General features: G+C 59.4%; 2 protein-coding genes across 10 annotated transcripts; one reads left to right on the forward strand and one right to left on the reverse strand.

Annotated features, from left to right (window-relative positions):
* The first annotated feature begins 10,336 nt into the window (after window positions 1–10,336).
* Window positions 10,337–13,251, forward strand: SMIM29 (small integral membrane protein 29). Of its 5 annotated transcripts, none has more exons than XM_054181610.1 (5): window positions 10,337–10,373; window positions 11,592–11,722; window positions 11,805–11,830; window positions 11,911–12,016; window positions 12,400–13,251. In XM_054181610.1, exons 2-5 carry the CDS (start codon window positions 11,612–11,614, stop codon window positions 12,460–12,462), a joined length of 306 nt encoding a protein of 101 aa, XP_054037585.1. In that variant the 5' UTR covers window positions 10,337–10,373; window positions 11,592–11,611; the 3' UTR covers window positions 12,463–13,251. The 5 variants fall into 5 exon arrangements, with proteins under 5 accessions (XP_054037585.1, XP_054037584.1, XP_054037583.1 ...); XM_054181609.1 differs by having other exon boundaries at window positions 10,356–10,373; window positions 11,549–11,722; XM_054181608.1 differs by having other exon boundaries at window positions 10,357–10,373; window positions 11,529–11,722.
* Window position 13,252: 1 nt separating this feature from the next.
* HMGA1 (high mobility group AT-hook 1) lies at window positions 13,253–22,782 on the reverse strand. Of its 5 annotated transcripts, XM_054181612.1 has the most exons (6): window positions 22,702–22,782; window positions 22,294–22,454; window positions 17,251–17,356; window positions 16,311–16,394; window positions 15,796–15,846; window positions 13,259–14,488 (listed from the first exon to the last, which is right to left on the reverse strand). In XM_054181612.1, exons 3-6 carry the CDS (start codon window positions 17,350–17,352, stop codon window positions 14,432–14,434), a joined length of 294 nt encoding a protein of 97 aa, XP_054037587.1. In that variant the 5' UTR covers window positions 17,353–17,356; window positions 22,294–22,454; window positions 22,702–22,782; the 3' UTR covers window positions 13,259–14,431. The 5 variants fall into 5 exon arrangements, with proteins under 5 accessions (XP_054037590.1, XP_054037591.1, XP_054037587.1 ...); XM_054181615.1 differs by lacking the exon at window positions 22,702–22,782 and having other exon boundaries at window positions 13,253–14,485; window positions 22,294–22,583; XM_054181616.1 differs by lacking the exon at window positions 22,702–22,782 and having other exon boundaries at window positions 13,254–14,485; window positions 16,311–16,391; window positions 22,294–22,583.
* Window positions 22,783–23,410: the final 628 nt, after the last annotated feature.

Here is a 23,410-nt window from a genome sequence, read left to right on the forward strand (position 1 = left end):
TCTTCTCCAGTAACGGAAACAGCCGTGTGCCCTGGCAGTTTAAGCGATTTTCTCCAAAAACGATGTTAAATTGGTTTGGGACCGACAATCAAACTACCTTTATTAATGACACGAGTTGTTTTAAGAACGGCATGTGCTCTGGGTTTGGCAATACAGACTAGTGCCTGGATGATGGCGCTGCGTGGGGCTGTCCTGACCAACTGCTAAAAACCCTGTAGGATTAGACTCAGGCTCCCAGCGTTGCTAAAACTGGTGCTATATCGAGCTTGTGTTGGAGATAGTGGCATTCTTACCTCAAACGGTGTAGTGTCTAGCCTGACCCTTCCCATCGAACATTACAATGTGTCTCAGCTTCCCATTGAAGAATAACGTTCTTAGTTTGGCTTTCAACATAGCTTCCATCGTACTTGGCACTGGCCTGTCTGTAAGTAAAACAGAGGAATAGCGATGCTTCGTTAGGCATCCTTGCAAGTCTGCAGCAAATCCGTCGAGTCACCCTCAAGTTGCAGGTTTCAGATGCTTGTCTTTGTTCTCTGAAACTCAATTTGGGATAAACACCAGGCGTGTTGATGATACACAGCCTCCAACTCAGAGGAGCTACCATTAATTACCTTTTGGCACACCTCTGAGCCCAGGGGTCTCATGACAAACTTCCAGTGTCCTCTGCAACTTCTTAGGGGTAGAGTAATTTCGCTGATAAGGTTACGTTTTCCCTTGCTGCTTTTCATACGTGAATTCATGGTATATACAAGGACACATCACTCTTGATAGATCAAGAAGCAAGTCTGCCTGCAGCGAGGAAGAGGGGTAAAATTGTTGGCCCTTGAAACACTTGAACACTGGATTTCTCTATGCACCTAAGGGTCACCTCAGGGTCACAAGTTGAGCGATGAAGTAAGAGGAAGAGGGAAACCTGCTGCTCAGCGCAGGGAGGTTCTCTGAGCAGTTCCCACTCTTCAGCATTGATTCACTTCCTCTGGTATTGTCAAAACTAGAAATCCTCGTAGAGCGGAGTTGCATCCTGCCATCTGGAGTTTTAAAACGTATTTGAGACCCTAATGGGAGAAAAGCAGTGCATCCAGCACTTAGACACGCTTAGTGTGATCATCTTTTAAACCTCAAAATACTTAAAAGTCTGGATCTCCGTCACTGGAAACGTTTGACAGGCCAGCTTGGATTACGGCTGTGGCAGGAAAGTGTTAGTTGGTGGTTTGAGCTGATGGCCGGGTAGTGGGTATACTGGTGTTTGTTGGCCCTGGCATGGGAGGAGGAGGAAAAGGAAGACACCCCGGGGTACCAGTGTCTCCAGCTACTGCTGCTTGATTCTTCCGGCAGGGTTTGTCAGATCCCGTACCTTTCTGAGGATCTTAACTGATGCGTAAAGCTCAAGAGGCAGGTGGCCATCCCTCTGCAGGGGAGTGCCAGGTGTAATTAAACTTAGTGGAGCTGAAATCGAACGTATCGAGCTCTAGGAAGTCTCTCTCAAATAAGGTTTTGGTATGGTGGAAGGGGGGTTTTGATGCATTGGATCATGTCAGCTTAGAAGTCGTGTGTGGTAGAAAACAAGTGGCACCTTTGGCTTGAAGTGGTTACTCTAAGATGGTGTTTTGTGTTTCAAATTTGACTTTGCCCATGCTGAGGCTTTTCAAAAGGCACGTTTCAAAAGGAAGAACCTTTTTTCAGTTAAAGTAATACATATCGTTTTCTATTCAGTGACGCTTTCCCGCAGTGTGTAATAGCTGTGCCGCGCAGCTGTGCGTGCTGGTGTTGGTGCCTGGCTATGAGAGGGTGTGATGGGACACTGTCGGGCCGGGGAGGTGACGCCTGTTCCTGGGAGATGCCTAGAGAAGAGTGAAAGAAGAGGTTTTTTTCCTGTTCTCCCTGAAATCTGGGCATTCAGTGCTGTTAAGAGTACTTTCGGTTGCTTCACAAAGATGTCTTTTGGTTCCTTCACAGAGATGGATTGTTTAATTCTAGACAGTAGTTTACTGGTGATAGAGAAACTCGGTGTTGTTACCAAGCCAGGGGAGGTTTGTGCCTCCTTTATCTTTGCACAGTGTTTTTCCTTCTTACCAGCACTGGCCGAGCTGTTTTGTGTTCTTTTAGGGTTGGCCAGAGCTGCTCTGGCAGAGCTCGGCAAACCCTTGCTCGCAACCGCGGTGACTTCTTAGAAGTACCAGTGCTCGGCGTTTCCCTCTCCGGGTTTGGCATTTGCCTCACCAGGTGTATCATTTGGCAAAACATTCCTTTGAGTTTAGCAAACTAAAAATGACGGGTTTTTTTCTAATTGAAAATGCGTCGGACTTTGAACTGTCAAAACTCTTTAGGACTCTTTCGGAGGCAGTGGCAGCTGGGAGGGTGCAGGACGTGATGGCAGGTCTCTCACCGGCCGCTGTGCTGTGGGCGCTGGATGGGGTAAATATTCCTTGTGCATGATTTTGGACTCTCGGAACAAGGCATGTAGTCTCTGAGTGGTTTTACAGCTGAAATATCTTGAGGTGCATCTGTCAAAAAGAGGGTGTTGGAGTGAGGCTGTTCAATAAGTGGGGCAGTTGCATCACCTTTAGCAAAAAGATAATTTGGAAGTGGCTGGCGGTCAGCTCGCTCGTTTGTGTTTAATGCTGTTAAACACAACTGACGTCGTAGACCGGTATTACTGAAAAACTCTTATTAGCCAGTAATTGTAATTAAAATAGAAGGGGATAAAAACATAGGCTTTAACAGGGGGGCATTTCATAATGAGTTTTTTTAAGCTGCTGCGTGGATCGGATGGGGAAAGTATATCTGGCTTGTTAAAATCTGGCTATTTCTTCCCCCCATCCCTTGCTCATGTTCAGTACAGTAAGATGGAAGAAATGCCTGGGAGTGGCTGTTGGTTCTTGATAGTAAACCTGCTGTGATTTAACTGAGTTCTGTGTATGTTACACTACAAGAAACTATTAGATGTACAGGTGAAGGGCGCCCGGCCAGGGCTCTCCTCAGATAACATCTCTCGCCTCGCTTTGCCGGAGGAAGGTGCACAGACAGGTGAATGCACCTGCTGTGTCTCTCTGTGGCTTTTAAAAATGCATCCGCTGGGATTTGTTTCCTTTTCCTTAACATTCTGGGGATGTGGCTCCTTCTTAGGTTGCTTTGGTTCCAGCTTCGCAAGGCAGGTGTGTGCTCTAATGGCTGCTGCGAAATAAAAACGCTGCGTGGTGCTGGTGGGGACGGAGCAGAGCCCCGACCCTGGGGGGGGGTTGTGCTCTGGAGCTCCTGCACCCACCCACCCAGCCTGCTGCATCTCCTCCGCTGGTGGTCTCGGGGCTCGCTGCCGGGGAGGAAGGTAAGAGCTCTGCTTTGGGGGCTGGAAGGGAGCTGCGATTTAAGCATTCACATCAGCTTTTTTCCTCGGCAGACGGAGGTTGTGTGCACGGCCCAGATTTCTCTGGAGCAAGAAGGCAGTTTAATTCAGCCTGGTCTTGAATGTGCCTTAAAGCAAACTCTATAAACTGAAAAATTAAAAGGGATCGGAATCTGCTAGTGTTGCTTTTTCCCTTGTGCAGGCACAAAGTATTCAGTGGCTAAAAATGTGGGTAGGGAATGTCAGGAATCCTCAGTTCCCTTCCCAGATCTCGCCCGGGCTTTGGGCCTCTGCCTCAGCTTTTCCATGCAGAAAATGCGTTCACCATTTTGCAACGTGCTGGTTGCTCCAAAAGAGCCAAATAGTTGGAGCTGCACAGAGCGAATGTTTCCCTCTCCCAGTTCTGTCAACTTCAGATTTTCTTGCTCGTTCTCAGAAACCTAGTTTTATCCCTAATGGATATGTTTGTGCTTTTCAGACAGCCGGATGCAATGGTTGTACCTGTGCAAGGAAACGGGGGTGATTTGGGAGTTTATGAAAGATAGGTTTGAATATTTAACTTTCCTGGAGTAGAAGCATCGGTTGGTGCCAGTTCTTGGGAGAGGATCGAAATCTGTTGGTCTCTTTAGCTGAACTTGCACCAAGAAATGAAGTTGTTGCAGACGCTCGTTGGCATGAAGAGCTCTTACCTTATAAAGATACTCAATAACTTTGTGTTAATTCCTCGCCTGCTCTAGTCCTGCTTTTAAATGACTGGGTTTTCCCTCCTGGCTCTCTTCTCCCTGCTTAATAAGACAGCATCATCTAGTGGCTACAGCACAGCCCGGGGATGCAGGTGACCTTCCTCCTGGTCTGCTCTCACCCTGTCTCGGCGTTAGAGGCTGTAACATACAGATATATGTGTATGTTCCTCACTTTTCTCCGTGTTAGAATGAATTTAATATGGCTAGAGAGGACTCTCGGCGTCAGTGGTGGAAGGTGGTGTGTAGATACGTGTAGTGTTTTACTGGGTATAGTGTCATGAGTTCTGTACATAATTGAGAGAGGTGTAGATGGGTGACAAAGAACACTTAACTGGATTGAAGACGTATTTAGGAGATTTATAAAATCTCTTTTTGGTGCTAGTTGATAGGGGTTTTTTTTTCTGTTTTTTTTTCTTTTTTTTTTTTTTTGTGGGAAAGTGAGCATTTTGAAGTTATACTTGAGAAATTGGCTCTAGAATTGCCTCACCTTAATCTTGGGAGGTCCAAGAGTGTTTGCTGAATGTCCTGTTATGTCCTATTTTCTATTTATTAAATCAGAAGATCTGGAATGATCACTTTGCATTTTCTGGTCAGTCTTTTCATGAACTCTCTGTACCTGAGACCCGCTGGCAGCTTTCCCCCCCCACAGCCCGCCCCGAGCCGGAGAGCAGGATCCTGGAGCCCGGCAGAGCGTGTGCCTGGTGATGGGATGCAGAACCAGGGCGCATCGCCCCGCCATCGGCACCAGCTGCGTGTCCGTGGGTATGAACACATCTGCCTTAGGCTTTTCCATTCCTTATCGCACCGAGATACCTCCAAGATCGGAGCCGCGGGGCTTTGGCCGTCTCTTCTGGTCCTGTCTGAGCTGGTACGTTCGAACTCACCCTCGCAACCAAGGAGAAGACTTTGATACCCAGCCAGGACCGACCTGCACCGACCCCTCCTCCTTGGCAGCACCGCCGTGAGCAGTCCCTAAGGAAAATGGGGTTTTCTTTAAACCTTGCAGATACTTTTCAGAGTCGATTGAGTGTCCAGGCCCGGGGAGGACGATGGCAGCGGAGCGCGGTGAGTGATCTCCCGGGGTTCCCTGCTCCTGTGCGACCTGCTGGTGTCGGTTGGGATGTCTCTTGTGCTGCTGCTGCCCAGCTTTTGCATGGAAATGTCAGAGTTTGGAGGAGGAAAAACTGGTGTAGAGAACAAACTGGCTAATTTATTAGAATTGAAAGAAGCCTAAGGCTTTTGGTGATTTTTCAGTGAACCGTAAGTTAAATACTCAATTCTCCGTGAGTTCTAGGTGGTTTTGGACTTGTAATTCCCATAATCTTTTGGTTTATTTTTCTGGCTGCAGAATTCTGTTCCTCACTCCAGTGCTTTGTGTTTCTAATCTTCTGGTAAAGTTAACGTGGGGGTTTTTATGATACATTAAGTTGAAACGGTTTGCAAAACCACTTTACAACTGCAAGGGCACTTTGGAAATCTAGCATTTCGGCTGATGCTTTTTCTCTTTCTTACTGACTTGGACTTGTTCTTACTTACGACACATTTGTTTAAAGTCAGATGCATTAGTAGAAAACAACGTTTGGTTTCCGTTGAAGGTCAGATCTTGGCTCGACCTGTGAATAATGCAGGTGCTCTCCTGTTCCTGCTTAGTCTAGGCTGGCAGCTATAGCATATACCTACATAATTTGGATCTTTTCAACCGTAGTGTTCCCCAAAAAGACCGGAGGGCTCCCTGTCCGCTCCACGCTCAGCTCTGGTGTCATTACAACGCCCCCGTCCCTCTTCTGCGATGAGTCCGGGGGGTGTTTTTGAGCCAGATGTTGGGTCGGTGTGCGGCTGTGCTGATGTACGGCAGCCTGGTTCCTTTCTCAACGTGGTTCCTCGGTTTGAGGTGTGCGGGAGGAGGGAGGTCATCTCTGTCTTTAAAAGATTTAAAAAAAAACCAAATTAATGGGTGCAAGTTTGACAAGAGTGTAGGCTGTAATCTAGTGCCAACCAATAAACACGCCAGTATTTCACACAGGGCTCTGCTTGCTGCGTGGTCTCTCTTCTTCCCGGCGCTGTTACCTGAACTTGGGGACTGGGCAATAAAGCGTCACCAGAGGAGAAAGCCCTCCCTGAAGCGGCTTGAGGTACATTCACAGTCTGGAAAGGAAAATTCAGAGGGATGTCACCACCAGCCTGATGTTGAGATGGGCTTGTTTGAGTGGGGAGAGCACCCGGCAATTCACCCGGGGTGAATTTTAAGGCATGGCATAGCCTCCTGCAGATGTTTCTGGTCCTGACCAAGAGCCTCGTCGAGCAGAAGCCATCCTGGCTCTGAAGATGCTCACAATTATTTCACAAAGTCCTCACCGAGGGACCTTCAGGTGGAAATAGCCCCTGGTGTGGGAGAGGCTGGGTGCCACCGGCACCCACCGTGAGCTGGTGGTGACACCCCTCAGCAGAGCGCGTTGCGGGTGGCTGCGGGTGGCTGCTGCCCTGGTGACAGGAGCAGCGAGGGCTGGAAACGGCGACAAATGTCTTTGGAGATGCCAGCGTAGGTCAAGGAAAAATAACGTGAGCTCCTTCAGACCCCGTTCTTACAAATACCCGCTGTGCTTGCGCTTCAAACGTGTGTGCGTGCACAAATGCTCTACTAAAGCATGGCCCGGTGAAGTCTGACCACTTTCCCAAAACCCATGGTCCGGCTCAGGGTATCCCAAACCTTCCTTGGTGCCTTCCCTGACCACCTGGGAAAGGCGAGCGGTGGGAGATGCTCAGAGGCCATTGTGGGGGATGCAGGACCGGTGCCAGGGCGCACTCGGGGATCGGACAGGACTGGTCACGGCAGAGCCTTCGGCGGGTCCCCCATCCTCACTGCTGGTGGGACGGGGCTGCTCAGCCCCTTCCTCAACCTCCACACACTCCAGCGAGCGTGGTCCTTCTGCCATGGGCCGTGCCTGGCTGCGGGGGGATCTGCGTGTGCCGGGGGCAGCTCCTGTCCCCACGGGTGCCCAGTGCGGCCCCTCGGGACTGTCCCTTACCCCAAACACCCCCGTTTCTCCCCAGCTCAGGGGCTGGGCTCTGCTGATGCTGCGGTGCAGCAGATTTGCCTTGGGGCTCAGGAAGAGTGAACTGACTTCGCCTGACCCGCAGGGCTCTGCTCTGGCCCTGGCTCGGCCGGGGTGGGGGTTTCTCCTTCTTTGGGGATGTGAAATTAAATTCTGGGCAACGTCCACTGACGTGCAGCCCGATGGCACAGCAGCAGGGCCGTAAATCCAGCCGCGGGAGCTCTCACATTTATCTGCAAAGCGAATATGTCCTGGTTTGGAGATCCATCTCTCACCCCCACCCTGCTTTGGAAATTCCCTTTGGGATGCGAATGCAACCGGGCTCCTCCTGCACCGCGTTACTGCAATGAGGGGAGACGCGCCGGCTCGTGCACAGCATCCTCACGGTCACGGTGCCGAGCCGAGGGTGAAAATCTCTGCTCACGGTAGAGTGAACGTGTTTGGGTGCTGCGAGGCAGAACCGGAGCAGGTTGTGCCCCAGCACGGGCGGGCGTCAGTGCTTCCCCCCGGCTCTCGGTATTCCTGGCCGGGTGAGCAGCCGGAGGGATGCGCTGGCTGGAAATCCAGCTACTCGCGCTTAGCTGCTTAAATGGGAGCTTAGTGGCTCAGCAAAGCTGTCCCCAATTATCTGCTGGGGGCCGAGCAGCAGCGAGGAGGGGGCCGATGTCTGTCACAGGCGGGTTTGGAGCAGCAATACCCCTTATCGCTATTCCAGCTCTCGTTGCCTGCCAAAAATTTGCCCCCCTGTCTGACCCCCCTCCCACCCTGGTCACAAAGGTGCCATGTCCTGGGACTGGTGATGATGCTGCCGTCAGCCCCCCGGCATTCTTCCCCCTCCCTGGCAGTAAGAGATTTCCCTAGGGATGAGCAGCCCTTGCCCTGCCCCGGCCTCCGCTCCTGTCTCCCCATCCAGATGCTCTGGGCAACGGTGAATGGGGAAAAGAATTCACCTGGGATTTGGGGGATGCTGCAAGTGCCGAGGGCTGCCTCCAGCCACGCAGGGGGGCTCGGTGACCCCCCTGGTCTGCTCCCAGGGCCCGCTGCTTCCCCTGGGACCCAGCACGCTCCCGCTCGCTCTCTCGCTCTCTCCAAGGAACTTTCCTAGAAATTGCTGGATTTATTTTTAGCCGCAGCACGGCAGCGCCAGGCTGGGAGAGGATGGGCAGCAGCAGCGAGGGAAGCCACGCGGCGTGGATGTGCTCCTGCCGCCTTGGCCGGCTCCTGCCCCAGCAATGGGGGGACTCTGGGGGGTCCAGCGCCACTGTGTGTTTCCCCCATTGGTGCTGGCCGGATCCTGGCCCCTTTGGGCATGAAGGAAAGGATAAGGATGGGCTGCCAGGAGGAGCTGCTGCTGCTCGCACAGGGGTGATGCCCTGCTCAGGCTGCGGGGCTCCCCCAGACCCCTGTCACTGACGCTGACCCCCAGGATCTGCCTCCCCCGTTGCTCCCAAAGCCCCGGATCCCATGGTAAGACGGACACTGGGATGGAGGGGATGCTCCCCGGCTCCATGTGGGAATGGGTTTGTGGTTTGGGAAGGGGGTATGGGCCAGGGAGGGTCTGCAGGGACAATGGGACACGTGAGGCCACTGGGGACAGCAGGGTCAGTGAGGATGCTGGGGACAGCAGGGCTGCCAGGGCCAGTGGGACCACTGGGGACAATGGAACAGTGGGGACAGCAGCGTCAGGTGCTCTCAGCATGGCTGGTGGGCTGCGGAGTACCCCTTGCATGGGGACAAGCACCCCCTGATCCCTTGCCATCCTCTGTGAGGAGCTCCGGCATCCCCTGCTCCACACCGTGCCTGGCTGAGGGCACCTCTGCTCCTGCGTCCCCACGGCCCTGCTGCATCAGCAGCGTCCCTGAGCCCCGGCCCTGGGCTGGCACAGGGACCAGGAGGCGAAAATCGCCTGGCGTGGGCTGGCAGGGGGTGAGGGCAGGAGGAGACCCCGGCTGTGCTGCTGGTTGGCCTCTTGCTGGGCAGGTTCATCCCGGGGGCTGCAGAGCAGGAGCTGCTTTTCCCCACCGCTGCCACCCCACCAGCACAAGATGCTCCATGGTGGCACCGAGCCCCGTCCCGCTACCAGCCTGGGCACTGGGGACTGTGTGTCCCCAGCTCTGCCACCTACAGGCTCCCCTCTTCTACCTCATTTCACTTGATTATTAATTTTTTTAGGTACCAGGAAGCAAAATGGGGCTCCTTGCTCCCCAGTGTCCCCCACTCCTGCCTGACCCACTTAGCGGGGCCATCTGGTCCCTGCGCGGGCAAAGCGGATTAGCCCCGAGGCCGGGATCAGCGCTGGGCCACTGCCACCACCCCGGGCTCCAACGTGGGTGGCACCGCCGTGACAGCCCCTGCCCGGGCTCCCGGGTCCCTGTGGGTCTGGGTCCCCAGGGGGATCAGCTGCAGCATGAGCCAGGGAGGGGACCCACGGCAGCCCCCCCCACGGGTGGCCTTGCCCGGCCAGACTCTGTGCCTGCACCCGCAGGGACCTTGGACCCCACGGGTCTGGTGTCTCACCCTCTGTCCACCCATCCCTCTGTCCATCCGTCCGTCCGTCCCTCTGTCCGACCATCCATCCATCCATCCATCCATCCATCCATCCATCCACCCAATTAATGGTGCAAGGACACACCAACCCACCCTGTGCACCCATCCATCTGCCCATCCATCCATCCATCTGTTCATCTGTCCGCCTGTCCATCCGTCCATCCGTTTGTCCATCTGTCCATCCGTCCATCCGTCCATCCATCCATCCCTCCATCCATTGTCCGTCCATCCACCCACCCGTCCCTCCCTCCCTCTGTCCCTTCGCCCAGCCACATCCCGTTGTGCACCCCCTGTCTGGCTGTGCCCCTCTGTCCCCCCATCCCTCCCTCCATCCCGCTGTCTGTCCATCCACCCCCTCCCTCCACCCCTCCCTGTGCCCCCCCCCGCGTCCTTTCCTTTCTCTTTACCTGTTTTTCACGTTTTTTTCCTTTTCCCCTTCCCCTATTTTTCATTTTCCCATTTTTCTTTCCCCTTTCCCTTCCCCTTTTTTCTCTCCCCCCCCATTTTCCCCGTCCTCCTCCCGACCTCCCCCCCCCCCCCCGCCCGGTCTCTGCTGCCCCCTGCCGGCCCCGCGCCGCCACCGCCCCCAAGCCCCGCCCCCGCGAAGACCCTCCCCCCGAAGCCCCGCCCCGCCCGTCACGCGCCGCCGCGCGGGTTCCGGGTGCGGGCGCTGCGCGGCGCGCGCAGGTGGGGCGGGGCGGGGCCGCGCGCGGGGATGCGCGGGGCGGGGGCGCCGAGAGGGGGTCAATGGGGGTGTTTGCGGGGGGGGAGGAGAAATGGGGCACGGGGCGGGGGATGCAGCGGGGGGACAGAGCCTGGTGCGGGGGCGCCGCCGGTTCCCCCCGGTCCTGCTGCTCGCGGAGGCGGAGTCCCCCCGAACCCAAATTTCCGGGGGGTGGGGGGGGGAATGTGTGCGGGATGATCCCCCCCAACCCGAACCGGCCGCCCGCGGCCCCGAGTGGGGCTCCCCGGGCGGTGCGGGGATGCCCGTGTCCCGAGGAGCAGCGTCCCGGCCGGGCTGCGGGGATGGGGGCTCCCCCCGCCGTTCCTGCCCGGCCCCGGGGGTCGGTACCGGGGGCCGGGGTGGTTATTCCTGGGGGAATTATTCCCGGGGCCGTGGGTTCTGTTACCGGGGTGGTGGGTTATTACAAGGGTGGTGGGTCGTTACCGAGTAGCTGGGTTATTCCCAGGTAGTTGGGTTGTTCCTGGGGTTGTTGGGTTGTTCCTGGGGCGGTGGGTTATTCCCGGGACGATGTTGTGTTATTCCCAGGCAGTTGGGTTATTCCCAGGGCGGGGGGTTCTCACCAGGTAGTTTGAGTATTCCTGGGCTGGTGGGTTATTCCCGGGATGTGTGGGGCGGTGGCTTCTTACTGGGTGGTTTGAGTGTTCCCTGGCCGGTGGGTTATTCCCTGGTCAGTGGATTATTCCTGGGGCGGTGGGTTATTCCTGGGGCAATGGCTTACTACCGGGTTGGTGGGTTATTCCCATGTAGTTGGGATATTTGTGGGGATATTTGGATCTTACTGGGTAATTTGAGTATTCCCAGGTAGTTGGGTTATTCCCAGGGCGGTGGGTTATTCCCAGGATGGTGTGTTATTCCCGGGTAGTTGGGTTATTTGTGGGGCGGTGGGTTCTTACCGGGTAGTTCGAGTATTCCCTGGTCAGTGGGTTATTCCCGGGTAGTTGGGTTATTACCAGGATGGGGGAGTATTCCCGGGTCGGTGGGTTATTCGCGGGTTATTCGCAGGGTGGTAGGTTATTCCTGGCTAGTTGGGTTATTCCTGGGGTGGTAGGTTATTACCGGGATGGTGGGTCATTACCGGGAAGTTGGATTATTCCCAGGGGGGGTTGTGGGTTCGCAGACGTCCCCGTCCGGCGGGGCCGGACACTCGCGTCCCCATGCAGAGAGGAGCCGGCGCTGGGCCATGAGCAACGCCACGGCCCCCACGGCGCCGGGGGCGGCGGGCGACTCGCTGGTGGGCTACGTCCTGGGACCCTTCCTCCTCCTCACCCTCCTCGGCGCCCTCCTGGCCGCGGTGAGTGGTTGGGTGGGGAGGTCGGGGGGCCAAACACCATCCGAAACCCCCTCGTTGACGCCTTCCCCTGCTCTCCTCGCAGGTGATGTACATCCAGAAGAAGCGGAGGTGAGCGTGGCGGGGGGATGTGGGGTTTGGAGGGGGGGCGCCTGGGACCGGTGACCGCTCAGCCGCCCTCCCCCTGCCAGGTTTGACCGCCTGCGGCACCGGCTGCTGCCCATGTACAGCTACGACCCGGCCGAGGAGCTGCAGGAGTCGGAGCAGGAGCTGCTGGTGGAGGCGGAGGACGCCCGGGTGGGTGCGACGCTGCCTTTTTGGGGACGGGGGCTGGGTACGGGTGAGTCCCTCACCAGCCATCCACAGTGCCGCCGGGAATTGCCGTTTACCTATTTTTTTGCGTGGAAAAATTAGTATTAAGCGGCACCGAGTCGGGGAGCGGGGTTGGGGTGCGGAGCCTGGCTGGGAAACCCCCAGTGCCAGCCTGCGGGCTCTGGGAGCTGGGCGGGGGTTTGGGTATAATCCAAAGGTTTTTGGGAGGGTTGGGCTGCGCCTGCGAGCCCTGGGGCTTCTCCACCCGCACTGACACCATTCGAAGTCACTGTGCCCCCCCCCAACTCAGCACTGGTGGGGGTCTGGGCTGGGGCCGCCCGCCATGCTGAGGGCACGCTCTTTTGCAGGTGGTGCCCGGCTGGGGGGGACCCTCGCCCCACCGCTCCCCCCGCAGGGACTGGAAGGCCTGATGCCGCCTGCAGAGCCGGGACCGAATCCTGCCCGCAGGAGAGAGGGGAGGACGGGGTCAGCACCGGCGCTGCCGCCTTCGCCTGCCGGGAAGGGCAGGATGCGCCCGCAGCAGCATGGCGACGCCGGCGGCCACTGCCCGGCAGCGATCCCACCCCGTGAGCACTGACGATAACGGGTTATCTCCCACCTCGGCGCCTATTTTTGCCTTTTTTTTTTTTTTTTTGCTTTTGCCAGCCCCTTAAAATGCACCGAGTGGGACGGGACGGCCGGGGCTGGCACCCTGGCGGGGAGCAGCCGGGCTGCGGGGCTTTGCCGGGCGCAGAGGGCAGGACGCAGAGGAGCAGCACAGCGTGTGCAGGAGCCAATAAACCGATTTCTCTGCATTCGGTCAAGAGCCTCCGGCGTCGGGCAGGGAGGGTTTTCAGCAGCACAAGCGCCGTTGGACCATGGGACACCCTGATGTCGGGGGAATGTTATCTCGTGCTCCTGCCTTGGCATCGTCCGGACTCGGTTTGGTGATAAAAAGATGCCAAGGATGGGATTTTGGTGGGGGGCGGCGGGGTTTTGCCTCTTTCTTTTTCCATCGGCAGCTCCCGTCCCGTCCGTCCCCGCGGAGGATGGCTGGCGCCAGCACAGATGAACCCGCGGAGAAGGTTCCCGCTCCGTGCCCTGTGCGGAAAAAAACCTGCTCCCACTGGCTGGATCCCAGCAAACCTGCTCCCACCACGCTGCCGGGGGCTGGACCCCTGCCAGAGGCCGGGGCAGAGGCATCAAACATCCATAAAATGTTTTATTCAAGTAACTGCAAATAGGAAACCAAAAGGTCGTTAACAGTGGACCGAAAAAAAAAAAAAAAAAAAAAAAAAAGAAAAACCCAAACCAAACCCCAGTTTTTCTCCCATCGGGGCCGCCCGGCACCGACCTCCGGTCCCGCTGCAGCCGTCGAGCGGGGAGCGGCGGGATGGGGGGAGCAGCATCCCACGGTCCCCCCACCCCACCACCCTGCCAGCCTCTATCCCTTGGAGCAGCAGAGTAACCTAGACCTCAAAATAATGATTTGTTTTTTCTTATTTTTTTTAAAAAAAAAAAAAAAAAAAAAAGAGCCCAAAAAAGGGGAGGGAAAAAAAATACCCCACAGCCCCCAGCGACACCCCAAAAAAGGAAACACCAAGCCAACGATGCCCCCGGCAGCCGGCACAGCAGCAGCACGTCTGTGAGTTCAGAGAGTGGAACTTAAATATCCAGAGGTAGTTGTGAATGAAAGGAAAAAAAAAATAGTACTAAAAAAAAAAATTATATATATATATATATATACCAGAACCTATGAGGAAAGGGCTGCTCCGAGCCGGCCCCGCTTGGGCGTCCCCGGGGACGGGCACCCCTGGGGACGGGCACCGAGCCCCGGCGTCGCTGCGGGAGCCGCTCTGCCACACACAGCGCAGTCCCCAGGACTGGGGGGGGGCACAGGGGGCTTTGCCCAGGGTAGCAGCAGGCCAGAGCAAAGGTCTAATGTATTTGGGGGGGTCTCACCTTTGCTGACAGCCCCCCCCCCCCCCCCCCCCGCCCAGGTCCCTTCCCTGCAGAGGCAAAGCCCGGTGTTGGGGGGGGGGAGCAGCCGGCCCCCGCTTTGGATGGGTGAGATCATTGCGTTGTGGGGGGACAGCAAAGGCGAGGGGGTCCCAGCCCCGGCTCTCTGCCGGGCACCCCCTTTGCCAGTGGGGCTGCCCCGAAACCCAGCGCTGGGGAGAGGGGGGAGCCGGGGTGGGAGCCCCCCCAGGTTGGGGGGCTGCGGGGGCCGCCCAGGTTGGGCCATTTTCCAGTGCTGCCGTGGTCTGAGGGTGAGGAAGGAGCGGAGGAGGGAGGAGGAAAAAGCCAGGGCGGCGCGGTGGGTCTCTCCCCGTCCCTCTCCCCCGGCCGCCGAGGACGCGGGGACCGTCGGGCGATGAGGTAGCGCCGGTTCGGGAGGTTTCACTGCTCCTCCTCGGATGACTCCTGGGAAATGTTCACTTCCTCCTCGTCCTGCTGCTGCGAGGCAAGGGAGCGGGGTCGGGGGGGGGTGCCGGGGGGTGCGGACACCCCCCTCCCTCCCTGGGTGAAGGGCTGAGCAGGCACATCACACCCTTTGTGCCAAGAGGGGGAAACTGAGGCACCAGCACCTTCCTGGATTGGGGGACTCTAAATTTAACCGGGTTTAACCGTTACGGGCTAAATCCCAGGTAAGAAAATCCCCGGGTGGGCTCGTAGCGAGTGCGACACTGCGGTCCCCAGCGCCACTGCTGTGTCCCCAGTTGCCACCAGGGGGGTGCTGGTGGTGGCAGGATCGGGTGTCCGTGTCTGACCGGGTGTCCGTGTCCGGCACCGCACGTGGGGCGGGTGGCCGTGAGCATGGCGGCCCCGCACGCGGCGGTGAGTCAGGGCTGAGTGTGAGCGTGAGTCAGCGCCGGCCCCCGCTTCCTCCTGCTCCATTCATAAAAAAGCCACCGCAGCCGGCGGCTGCCAAAGCGGGACACGGTGTCCCTGGCGTGGCCCCGTCACCATGGGATGGGCTTGGTCCCACCCTCCCGAACCGGCTGCCTGCCCTGGCGTCCCCAAAACAGCCCCTGGGGTGTGACGCTGGTGCGGGAGACCCCTGGGATGGCACCCCCTGGTTTGCAGCCCTCAGCCTCTTGCTCTCCACAAGGAATTTAAGGGGCAAAACCCCACATGGGGCAGAGCAGCTGCACCCTGAGGGGTGCCCGTGGGTGGCTCCTGTGTCCCGGTGCCTGGTGGCATCTCCTGGGTACAGGGACATGGCTGGGGGCAGCAGGATGGGCACACCGGGAGGGAGGTGAAACTTGCTCCCAGCCGGGTGATGCTCGTGGGTGCCCGGCAGCTCCCGTAGGGCTGCGAACCGCGGGGGGAAAAGGGGAGAGAAGTGAAATGGAGGAGGGAAAGCACAAGAGGGTGGCTGTAGTGCACGGGGGGAGGGGGGGCTGTAGTGCACCGGGGGGGGGGGGGGGCTGCTGCGCACCTGGGCTGCAGGAATGCCACGCTGGTGACGCAGCGGGCGCCCGGGCAGGCGTGTGCCAGCATGTCACGCAGGCAGGACCAGCTGCCTCCTGCGCACCGCTCTGGGGCCGTGGGGACATGGGGGAGCTGGGATGGCTCAGCGCCCCCCCGTCCCCCCAGCGTCGGCATGGCCAGGTTTGGAGCCTGTCCCGTGCCACGCCGTGTCCCTTTTCCGCTCACTGCTCTGCTCTCCTCCAGCCCGGCAGCATCTCCCCCCGACTCCTGGGGACAGCCAGTGCCCAGCACCCTGCCAGGATGGAGGGGGAAGGGAAAAGCCCACTCACCGATTTTTTGGGTCGGCCTCGAGGTTTTCTCCCTGGTGTGACTGCAGCTTTCTGAGACAAAAAGAAAAAAAAAAAAAAAGACACTTTAGTCAGGTTGTCTCCATCCGCTTGTCCCTGCGATGCTGCCGGCGGGGGGCAGACGGCATTCCCCTTCCTCCCACCCACGACTGCCAAATTCATCACCCCAGTGGCATCTCCTGGGCTGCTGCACCCAGGTGGCCCCGGGGCCACAGCCAGGCCACCCCCCCAGTCCCCCCCCCGGCACCGGAACGGCCGCGGCCCCGTGACTCAGGTGGCGGGCGCGGGATGTGAGTCGTCTCCTTTGCAAACAGGTTTATCGCGGGGTGTCCGCAGGCTGACACACGCCGTCCCTGGCTCCCTCCCCACCTTCCCGGGGGCCAGCGCCAAGAACCCCTCCCTCCCAGGGGTAGATCTGCCCTAAATTGTCTATAATTGAGCTCAAAATGGACCTGTCGTCCCAGCACACGGAACAGCCCCCGTCCCCAGCCACCTACCCTGCCTTTCGGGGTGGCCTTGTTTTTACTGCCCTTCGGCCGTCCGCGGGGTCTCTTGGGTGTCGGGGCCTCGCTGGGCTCCTGCTGGAGGGAGAGCAGAGAGGGGGGGTCACTGCAGATTGGGGGTCTCCAGGGAGGGATGCGTGCCTGGCGCGGCTCCCAGTGCAGCAAGCGCACCCTGGGATGCTGCGGGATGGCAGCCCCATCCCCCCCAACGGACCCTGCTGGGGCAGGGATGCTCTTGGACGTGATACTGGGAGCACTGGTTGCACTGGGATCGGCGGTCGGGTGCCAGGCACAGGCTCCTGCACGTCCTTCAGCCGGGTGCGTACGTGACCCGTCCCGCACCGGCATTAATCGCCTGGCTTAGCCGGATGGTCCCAGCCGGTGTCTCAGCCCCGAACCCGGCTCGCTGCCGGTGCCGCTGCCCGGCAAAGTGTCGGGGAAGCAGCAAATCGCCTTTTCTGCAGGAAAATGATGCGCACAAACCCCCACCTCCACCCCCGGGGGTGTGTATGTGTGTGTGTGTGTGTTAAAGGGGGGGCTTGGCACCATAAAGGCTCCAGCAGCATCTTATCCCTCTGAGCAGCTTTTCCTAATGGGGCTTTAATTAGCCCGTCTGCAAAGGCAGGTTCAGCTGCAGCCTGGGGAGGAGCAAGGGGAGGCCCCCAGCCCTTCCCTGGGCGAAGGAGGAGCTCTGGGGTGTTGCAGGGCTTGGGGGGGCTCTGAAGCCCCCCAGGAGGGATTTGCTGCACCCGGGAGGTGCTGCCTGAAGCGGGGTAACGGGGGCTGCACCCTGGGCATCCCCATCCCTGCCCGGGGGATGCTGCTGGGGTGCAAGTCAGGGGGGGTTTCTTGCTGCCCCATGGCCTGGGGGTGCGCAGAGCTGCCCAGTGGGGTGCCGGGGTGCCCTCTCACCCTCCCGGGGGACCCCACGTACCTGCGGCTTCTTCCTGGGCCGCCCCCGGCCCCTCTTCTCCGACACGTCCTTCTCCCCCTTGGAGGCCAGGGGCTGGCTGGATTTGGCGCCGGATTCGCTCATTGTCCTTCCAGCGGCAGTGAGGAGGAGCGGGAAGGGGAGGAAGGTCGGTCAGTGATGGCTCACCATGCCAGCCAGCCCCTCTCCCCCCAGCCCTTGCTCTGGGACAAGTGGGTGCTGGGGGCCACGCCAAGTGACTCCTGGGGCTGCGAGGGACATGGGGAGCCACTGGAGCCTCCTGTGGGGTCAGCCAGACTGCGGCTCTGCCCGCTCCCCCCCCAGGTAAGGATGCTCAGCCCCCCCCAGGTAAGGATGCTCAGCCCCCCCAGCTGCTGCCCAGCCCCTCTGTGGGGATGGGGGTGGCCGGTGGGGTATCAGCACAGACAGGAGGTGACAAGGACCAGGGTCCCCCCTTTAAGAATGCCTCTTAGAATTAAAATTCAGCTGAAATGAGCAGCTTCTGCCTTACTCCAGCCCTTCCCAGAGGTTTGCCCATATCCTGCTCCTCTCCCCGCCCAGAGCGGGGACCAGCCCGTACCCAGGGCACTGCCGGGGCTGGCAGGGCCCACGGGGGAAAAACCAAAAGCATCACTAAGAGTTATGCCTAGAAGAGACTCCCGCTTCTGTTTTTTAACCCCAAAGCCCATTCGGCAGCACCACACTGTGGGGTGCAGGGATTTTCTGCCCCAGAAATGCGGAGCACGTTGGTCAGGTGTGACCCTGCTCCCACTGCTGCTGCAAAGCCGGGATCTGCACAACCGCCCCTGCTGCACCCCCGTCCCTCCTGCAAACAGACCTTTGGCTCTCTCCCGCCCCTGATGCAACGAGCCCTGATGCAACGAGCCCAGGCCAGCGCCGACACACGGGGATGGAGCAACGTGGTGGCAGTGATGGGGCCAGACCCTGGCAGCGGGACCCCGGTGTCACTCCCTGCTCTCGTGGCACTAATGACCAGCCCCATGTGGCGGCTGCTGCTCCTGTCCCGGCTGGGAGAGGCTCATTTAGGTTGCCCAGAGAAGCCGTGGCTGCCCCATCCCTGGAGGGGTTCAAGGCCAGGTTGGACGGGGCTTGGAGCAACCTGGGCTGGAGGGAGGTGTCCCTGCCCAGGGCAGGGGGTGGCACTGGCTGGGCTTTAAGGTCCCTTCCAACCCCAACCATTCTGTGATTCTATGATCTCACCCATCCCCACTCCCTGCCTTCCCCTCCCAGGGTGGGTTTGCAGCTGCGTCTCTCCCGAGGGAGCAAAACGAACCGGACAAACCCACGGCACGGACACACCGCTGAATTAGCCAGTGTCCCGGTGGTAAGGCAGCTCCTGAGGTCCCCAGCAGGCATTTGGGGAGCAGCAGCTTGGCCACCCCTTCCCGCAGAGCCCGTCCCCTTTCCCCAAAAGGAGGGGAGCGGCTCCAGATTTAATCTGGAGTCCTTGAAATCCCAGACACGCTGCCGGCGCCGGCAAGTTGGAACAGGACAAGCGGTGGCAAGGCACTGGGGGCCTCTGGGCATCCCCATGGGGGCTCCCCCCACCCCACCTCGACACCCAGCACTGCTGCACCCCAGGCGGGATGCTGCACCCCTCACCCTGCTCCTGACACCCCGGCTGGGTTTAGGGACAGGCACAGCCTGGCCCTTGTCCTAGGGATGCTGGGCTGACCCCTCCCCTGTGCATGTCCCACAGGGCTTGGATGGCTCTCCTTGCTCGTGGGGAAATCCCACAGAGGAAAAGGCTCCATTTTCCCCTCTCCACCTTGATGCTTCCCCAGGGGCATAGGGAAAACCTGCTTTTCCAGACCCGTGGTGCTGGTTCCACACCCAGCTCCCAGCCCAGGAGCCAGGAGGATGGGCTCCAGGCTGGAAGGGAGCAGGATTGCCACCACAGCCCCAGCGCTTAGTGATGGCCCCGAGCGCAGGGCGCCTGCTCCCCTCGTCGGTGATGTGACATTTCCCAGCAGAAACAGGGCCGTGAGAGCAGCGTCCCGGTCTCGCCGCCCGTAAAGACGGGGTTTGGAGCTGCCTGGGAGACTTGGCTAGAAAATCACCGCGTGGCTCTGGGACGGGTGCTGCAACCCCCACCCCGGGCCACCTCTCCCTCTGGGGACGATCCCTGCACCCATCCCTGGGTCTGACCCACATCTCCGGAGCACGGCAGGCCCCCTGGCCCGGCTTCTCCGGCAGGTACAAGGTTGTGTGGCCGGTCTGCGGGCAAAGGAGAGACTCTGCCTACCTCTGCCTACAGGGTTAATAACACTTAGTTTTGAGCAACTGGTTTCAATTTGGATGGTGTTAGAGCAGCCGGGTCCGCGCTACCGGGGAGAGCAGGGCTGCGGGGGGCAGCCGGGGTGCTGCCCCCGCCCCGGGGGATGCTGAGACTCATCGGAGCGGGGACGGGCGAGACACGCGGTGCAAGGAGCCGTGCTCAGACCTTCGAGGCTTTTTAAAAAACAGGCGTCAGCTCCCGCTCCCCCCTGGAAGTGACTCACGAGTGCAAAACAACAACAACAAAAACCACCCTCAGATTCTTTTTTTTTTTTTTTTTTTTTGGGAGACAGAAACCATGCTGTCGTGTAAACACCCTGAAAATATTACTCACAGCATCCCAGAGCCCTTCAAGGAGTCTCTTAGATAAAAAAAAGTATGGCTTAGGTTTAGGAAAGTAAAACACCGGCCGGCTGACTGGGGGCTGAGAGGTGTTTGTCTTTTTTTAAGTTAATCTTTGTTGGAGGAAAGGCAGCCTCCGAGCTGTGCCGTACCCTCTGCCGTAGCTGGGAACAGATGGGCCCAGTATGGCCCCCACCCTGCCGCGCTCTCCTCCACCCCGCTGGGGACGGACACGGGCCCCAGCCAGGCAGCAGCTCCGGCCAGGGATGCTGAAGGGACCCTCCCCGCTGGGGGGATGCCACCGGGTATGGCCCCCTGACCACAGCCTGCCGCCGCAAAGTTGTCGGTGCTGGGGAAAGTACGTGCGCATCCCACCCGTCCCCCCACCGCCTCCAAGCTCTCCCCAAGGGCTCCAGCGCTGAAACCACCCCGGGGGACCGAGGGCTCCATGCCCTGCTGGGACAGAGGGGGATGAGGAGGAGGATGCCTGGGTGGGAGATGGGGGATGCTCCTCTCTCCCACCCCAGCACCCTCCCAGCCAGCACCCCTCTTCCCGAGAGCGGCCCTGGCTCTGTGTGATGCTCCCCTGCTCGGTGGCCCCAGGGGACCACCCCGAGCCCCCGGGACGGTGCCAGGCACAGCGCGGGAAGCCGCTCCAGAGCATCAAAGCCATATAGGAGGGATGGAGCAGCTGTGTTGCCATGGAGGGAAGGAAGCAGCTGAGGGAGAAATCTTTCCGCACAGGGAGGATCCAGCCGGAGAGGAGGGCAGGGGACTGCCAGGCTCCCCGAGGCCGGGAGGGATAAATCTCTGCAAGGTTTGGAGGTGGGGAGGCCACATCTGCCTCTCGATCGATGGAGTTGGGGGGATGAAAAGATCCTCCCTTCTCCATCCCTACGGATGGCGAGCTGCCGGACTCTCGTCCCCCAGCCCCATCGGCTCCCTCTGCTCCACGACATGAGTTGGGCCATTCTCAGCAGCCATCTCTTGCACAAGCGAGGGCTGGGTTGCAAAAGAGGCAACCTGGCCCCTCGAAGCGACGGTCCTCGCTTGCCCCTGGGCCTGCTCCTGCCTTCCCCCACCCGCCTGCGCTAGCTTTACACCGCTCCCTGCAAATAACCCCATAAATCCCCCGCTCCTGCCACCTACTCTTAGATTAAACAAACCAGCCCAGGAGAAGGAGGGGAGACAGGCGGTGGCTTAGATCTTAAAAAAAAATAATAAAAAAAAAAAATAAAAATCTCTTCACGCCCAGGAAATCTAGCCTGATTGCAGCTGGAGAAGGATCCCGGCCGCACCTCCTGGCAGAGGGAGGACGGGAGAGGGAGGAGGGGAAGAAATAGTGGAGCAGAAGTTGAAGAGCCTGTTCGGCAGGGAACTGGGCTGGGAAGGGATGTGCGCGGCTCCTCATTAGGACAAACCCTCCATGGGGCTGCTTTGAAGCCCCCCCCGGGCCTGCTATTAAGGAAAGTCCACCCCCCTTTCCTTCCTGGGCATGCATAATAAAAGGAAGTGATAAAAGAAAGGAAGGAGGGAGGTGGGGGAGAAAGAAAAGAGGCAGGAAGGGCACCATCACACGCTTTGTGAAGCCCCTGTCCTGCGGGCGTATAATAAAACCCCGGGTGGAGCCAGCCCTGTGTGGCATCACCCCCCCTCACAGCCCCCCCACGCCGGGGTGCGGGGCCCCAGGGTCTCGCAGCGTGGCCACTGTCCTTTGGCGGGGGGGGGGGGGGGGGCGCGGCTGAGCCCCAGCACTGCAACTTTGCACCCACTTGTGTGTGTGTGTCCCCACACCTTGAGCCGGGCTTGGCCTGGCCCCACGCACCTTGCACCCCCCCGGCCCCACGCACCGGTCCTGCTCCCACGCACCTTGCACGGTCCGCCCCCCCCCCGCCATCCCTATGCGTGGTCCCGGACCCCCACGCACCCGATACCGGCCTCCACGCACCCCTGCGAGCCCGGGCACACACACACACCCCCCCGCCAGTGCCGGGGGGCTGCACCCCGCCGCCGTGCGGGCCCCCCCCCCGGGCGGTGCGGGGCGTTTGCATCCCCCGAAACGCGGTAAGTGCTGGAAAAGTCCCGCCGCGCCGGGAGCAGCCGGCACCGGGGACCCCCGGTTCCCCCCCCACACACACAACCCCTCCCCACGGCCCAGGCAGGTGCATCACCCTATTAATAACAATAATTAATAACAAGAATAATAAAAGCGAGGCATTGCAGAGCCGGCCCGCCGCACGCACACACGCGTCTTTGCAAATCCAGAGCGAACCGGGGGCGATCGTGCACAGCATGCGGGGATGCGGGGGGGGAGCAGAGCCCCGGGGTCCCCCCCAACCCCAGCACCCCCCGATCCTCCCCCGCACCCCCCCGGAGCAGAAAGGAAAGAGGAAGGCCGGCACTCACAGTCAGCTTGATCTCGGAGCTGGGTGCTTGGGGTGGGTTTTTTTTTTTTTGGGGGGGGGTGGTTTGGTTGCTTTTTTTTTTTTTTTTCCTGGCGTGTCTGTGTTGTGAAGCGAATTAAACCCCCCCCCTCCCGGCGGCTGCTGCTGCTCGCAAATGCGGATCTGAAAGGAGAAGGCAGAGAGAGAGGCTGCGACTCACACACGCATCCACAGCTCAGCCAGGCCCCCCTCTTATTTATATAAATAATAAAGAGAGAGAGAGGAAAAAAAAATTGCTCCAGGAGGAAGGAAGCTGGGTCAAAATCATTTGCAGGGAGCGAGGAAAAAAAAAAAAATAGGAAAGGGGGGGGGGGAAGAAGGGGGGGAGAAGGGGGGGAAAAAAAAAAAAGGAGCGAGCTCCCAGCCTTACTGGAGGGGATCCAGCTGCTAAAAATAGCAAAATCACACTCGAAATTAAATAAGGGCAACCAGGCTAAGGGGAGCTTCCAGCCCTTGCGGAGCGGGGAGAGGAGGAGCCGGGCTGCATCACGGCGGCGGGGGCGGGCGGCGGCAGGGCCGGGAGCGATAGGTCCGTTCAAAGGGCTGCGGAGGGCGGGCGGCGGCCGCTTCCCCCCCCCACCTCCCCTCCCCGAGCCCCCGGGGGGACCCTCCGCCGACCCCGGGGGCAGATGGAGGCAGAGCCGGGGGAGGATGGAGACATCGCCGCCCCCCGCCTCGCCATCCCCCCGCCCTGGGATGCTGCAGGGATGCTGCTGGCTCTGGGCACCCCGCCATGCCGCCGACCTGGCCTCGCCGCTGGGTAGACACCCCCCCCCCCCCCGGTTGCCCCCCCCTGCGGTGTTTTGGGCTGGCATAAAGGAATTTGGCAGCACCGTGGGGGCAGGCGCTGTGCCGTGCGCCGGGTCCGGCACCCGTCCCTGCCAGGTTACCCACCCCCCCCTAAAAAAGATCATCCATTCCCCATCTGAAGGCACCACCAGCGGGTGCTCCATCCCTGGGGCATCCCAGGGCCGGCTGGGTTTTGTCACGATATTTATTTTGTTTTTCATTGCAGCAGCACTGCAGGAACGGGAGGCTGGTGTGGAAGCGAGTCCTGCACGGCTCGGCACGGTGGGGTT

Source organism: Rissa tridactyla, chromosome 21, assembly GCF_028500815.1.
Source record: "Rissa tridactyla isolate bRisTri1 chromosome 21, bRisTri1.patW.cur.20221130, whole genome shotgun sequence".
NCBI lineage: Eukaryota > Metazoa > Chordata > Aves > Charadriiformes > Laridae > Rissa > Rissa tridactyla.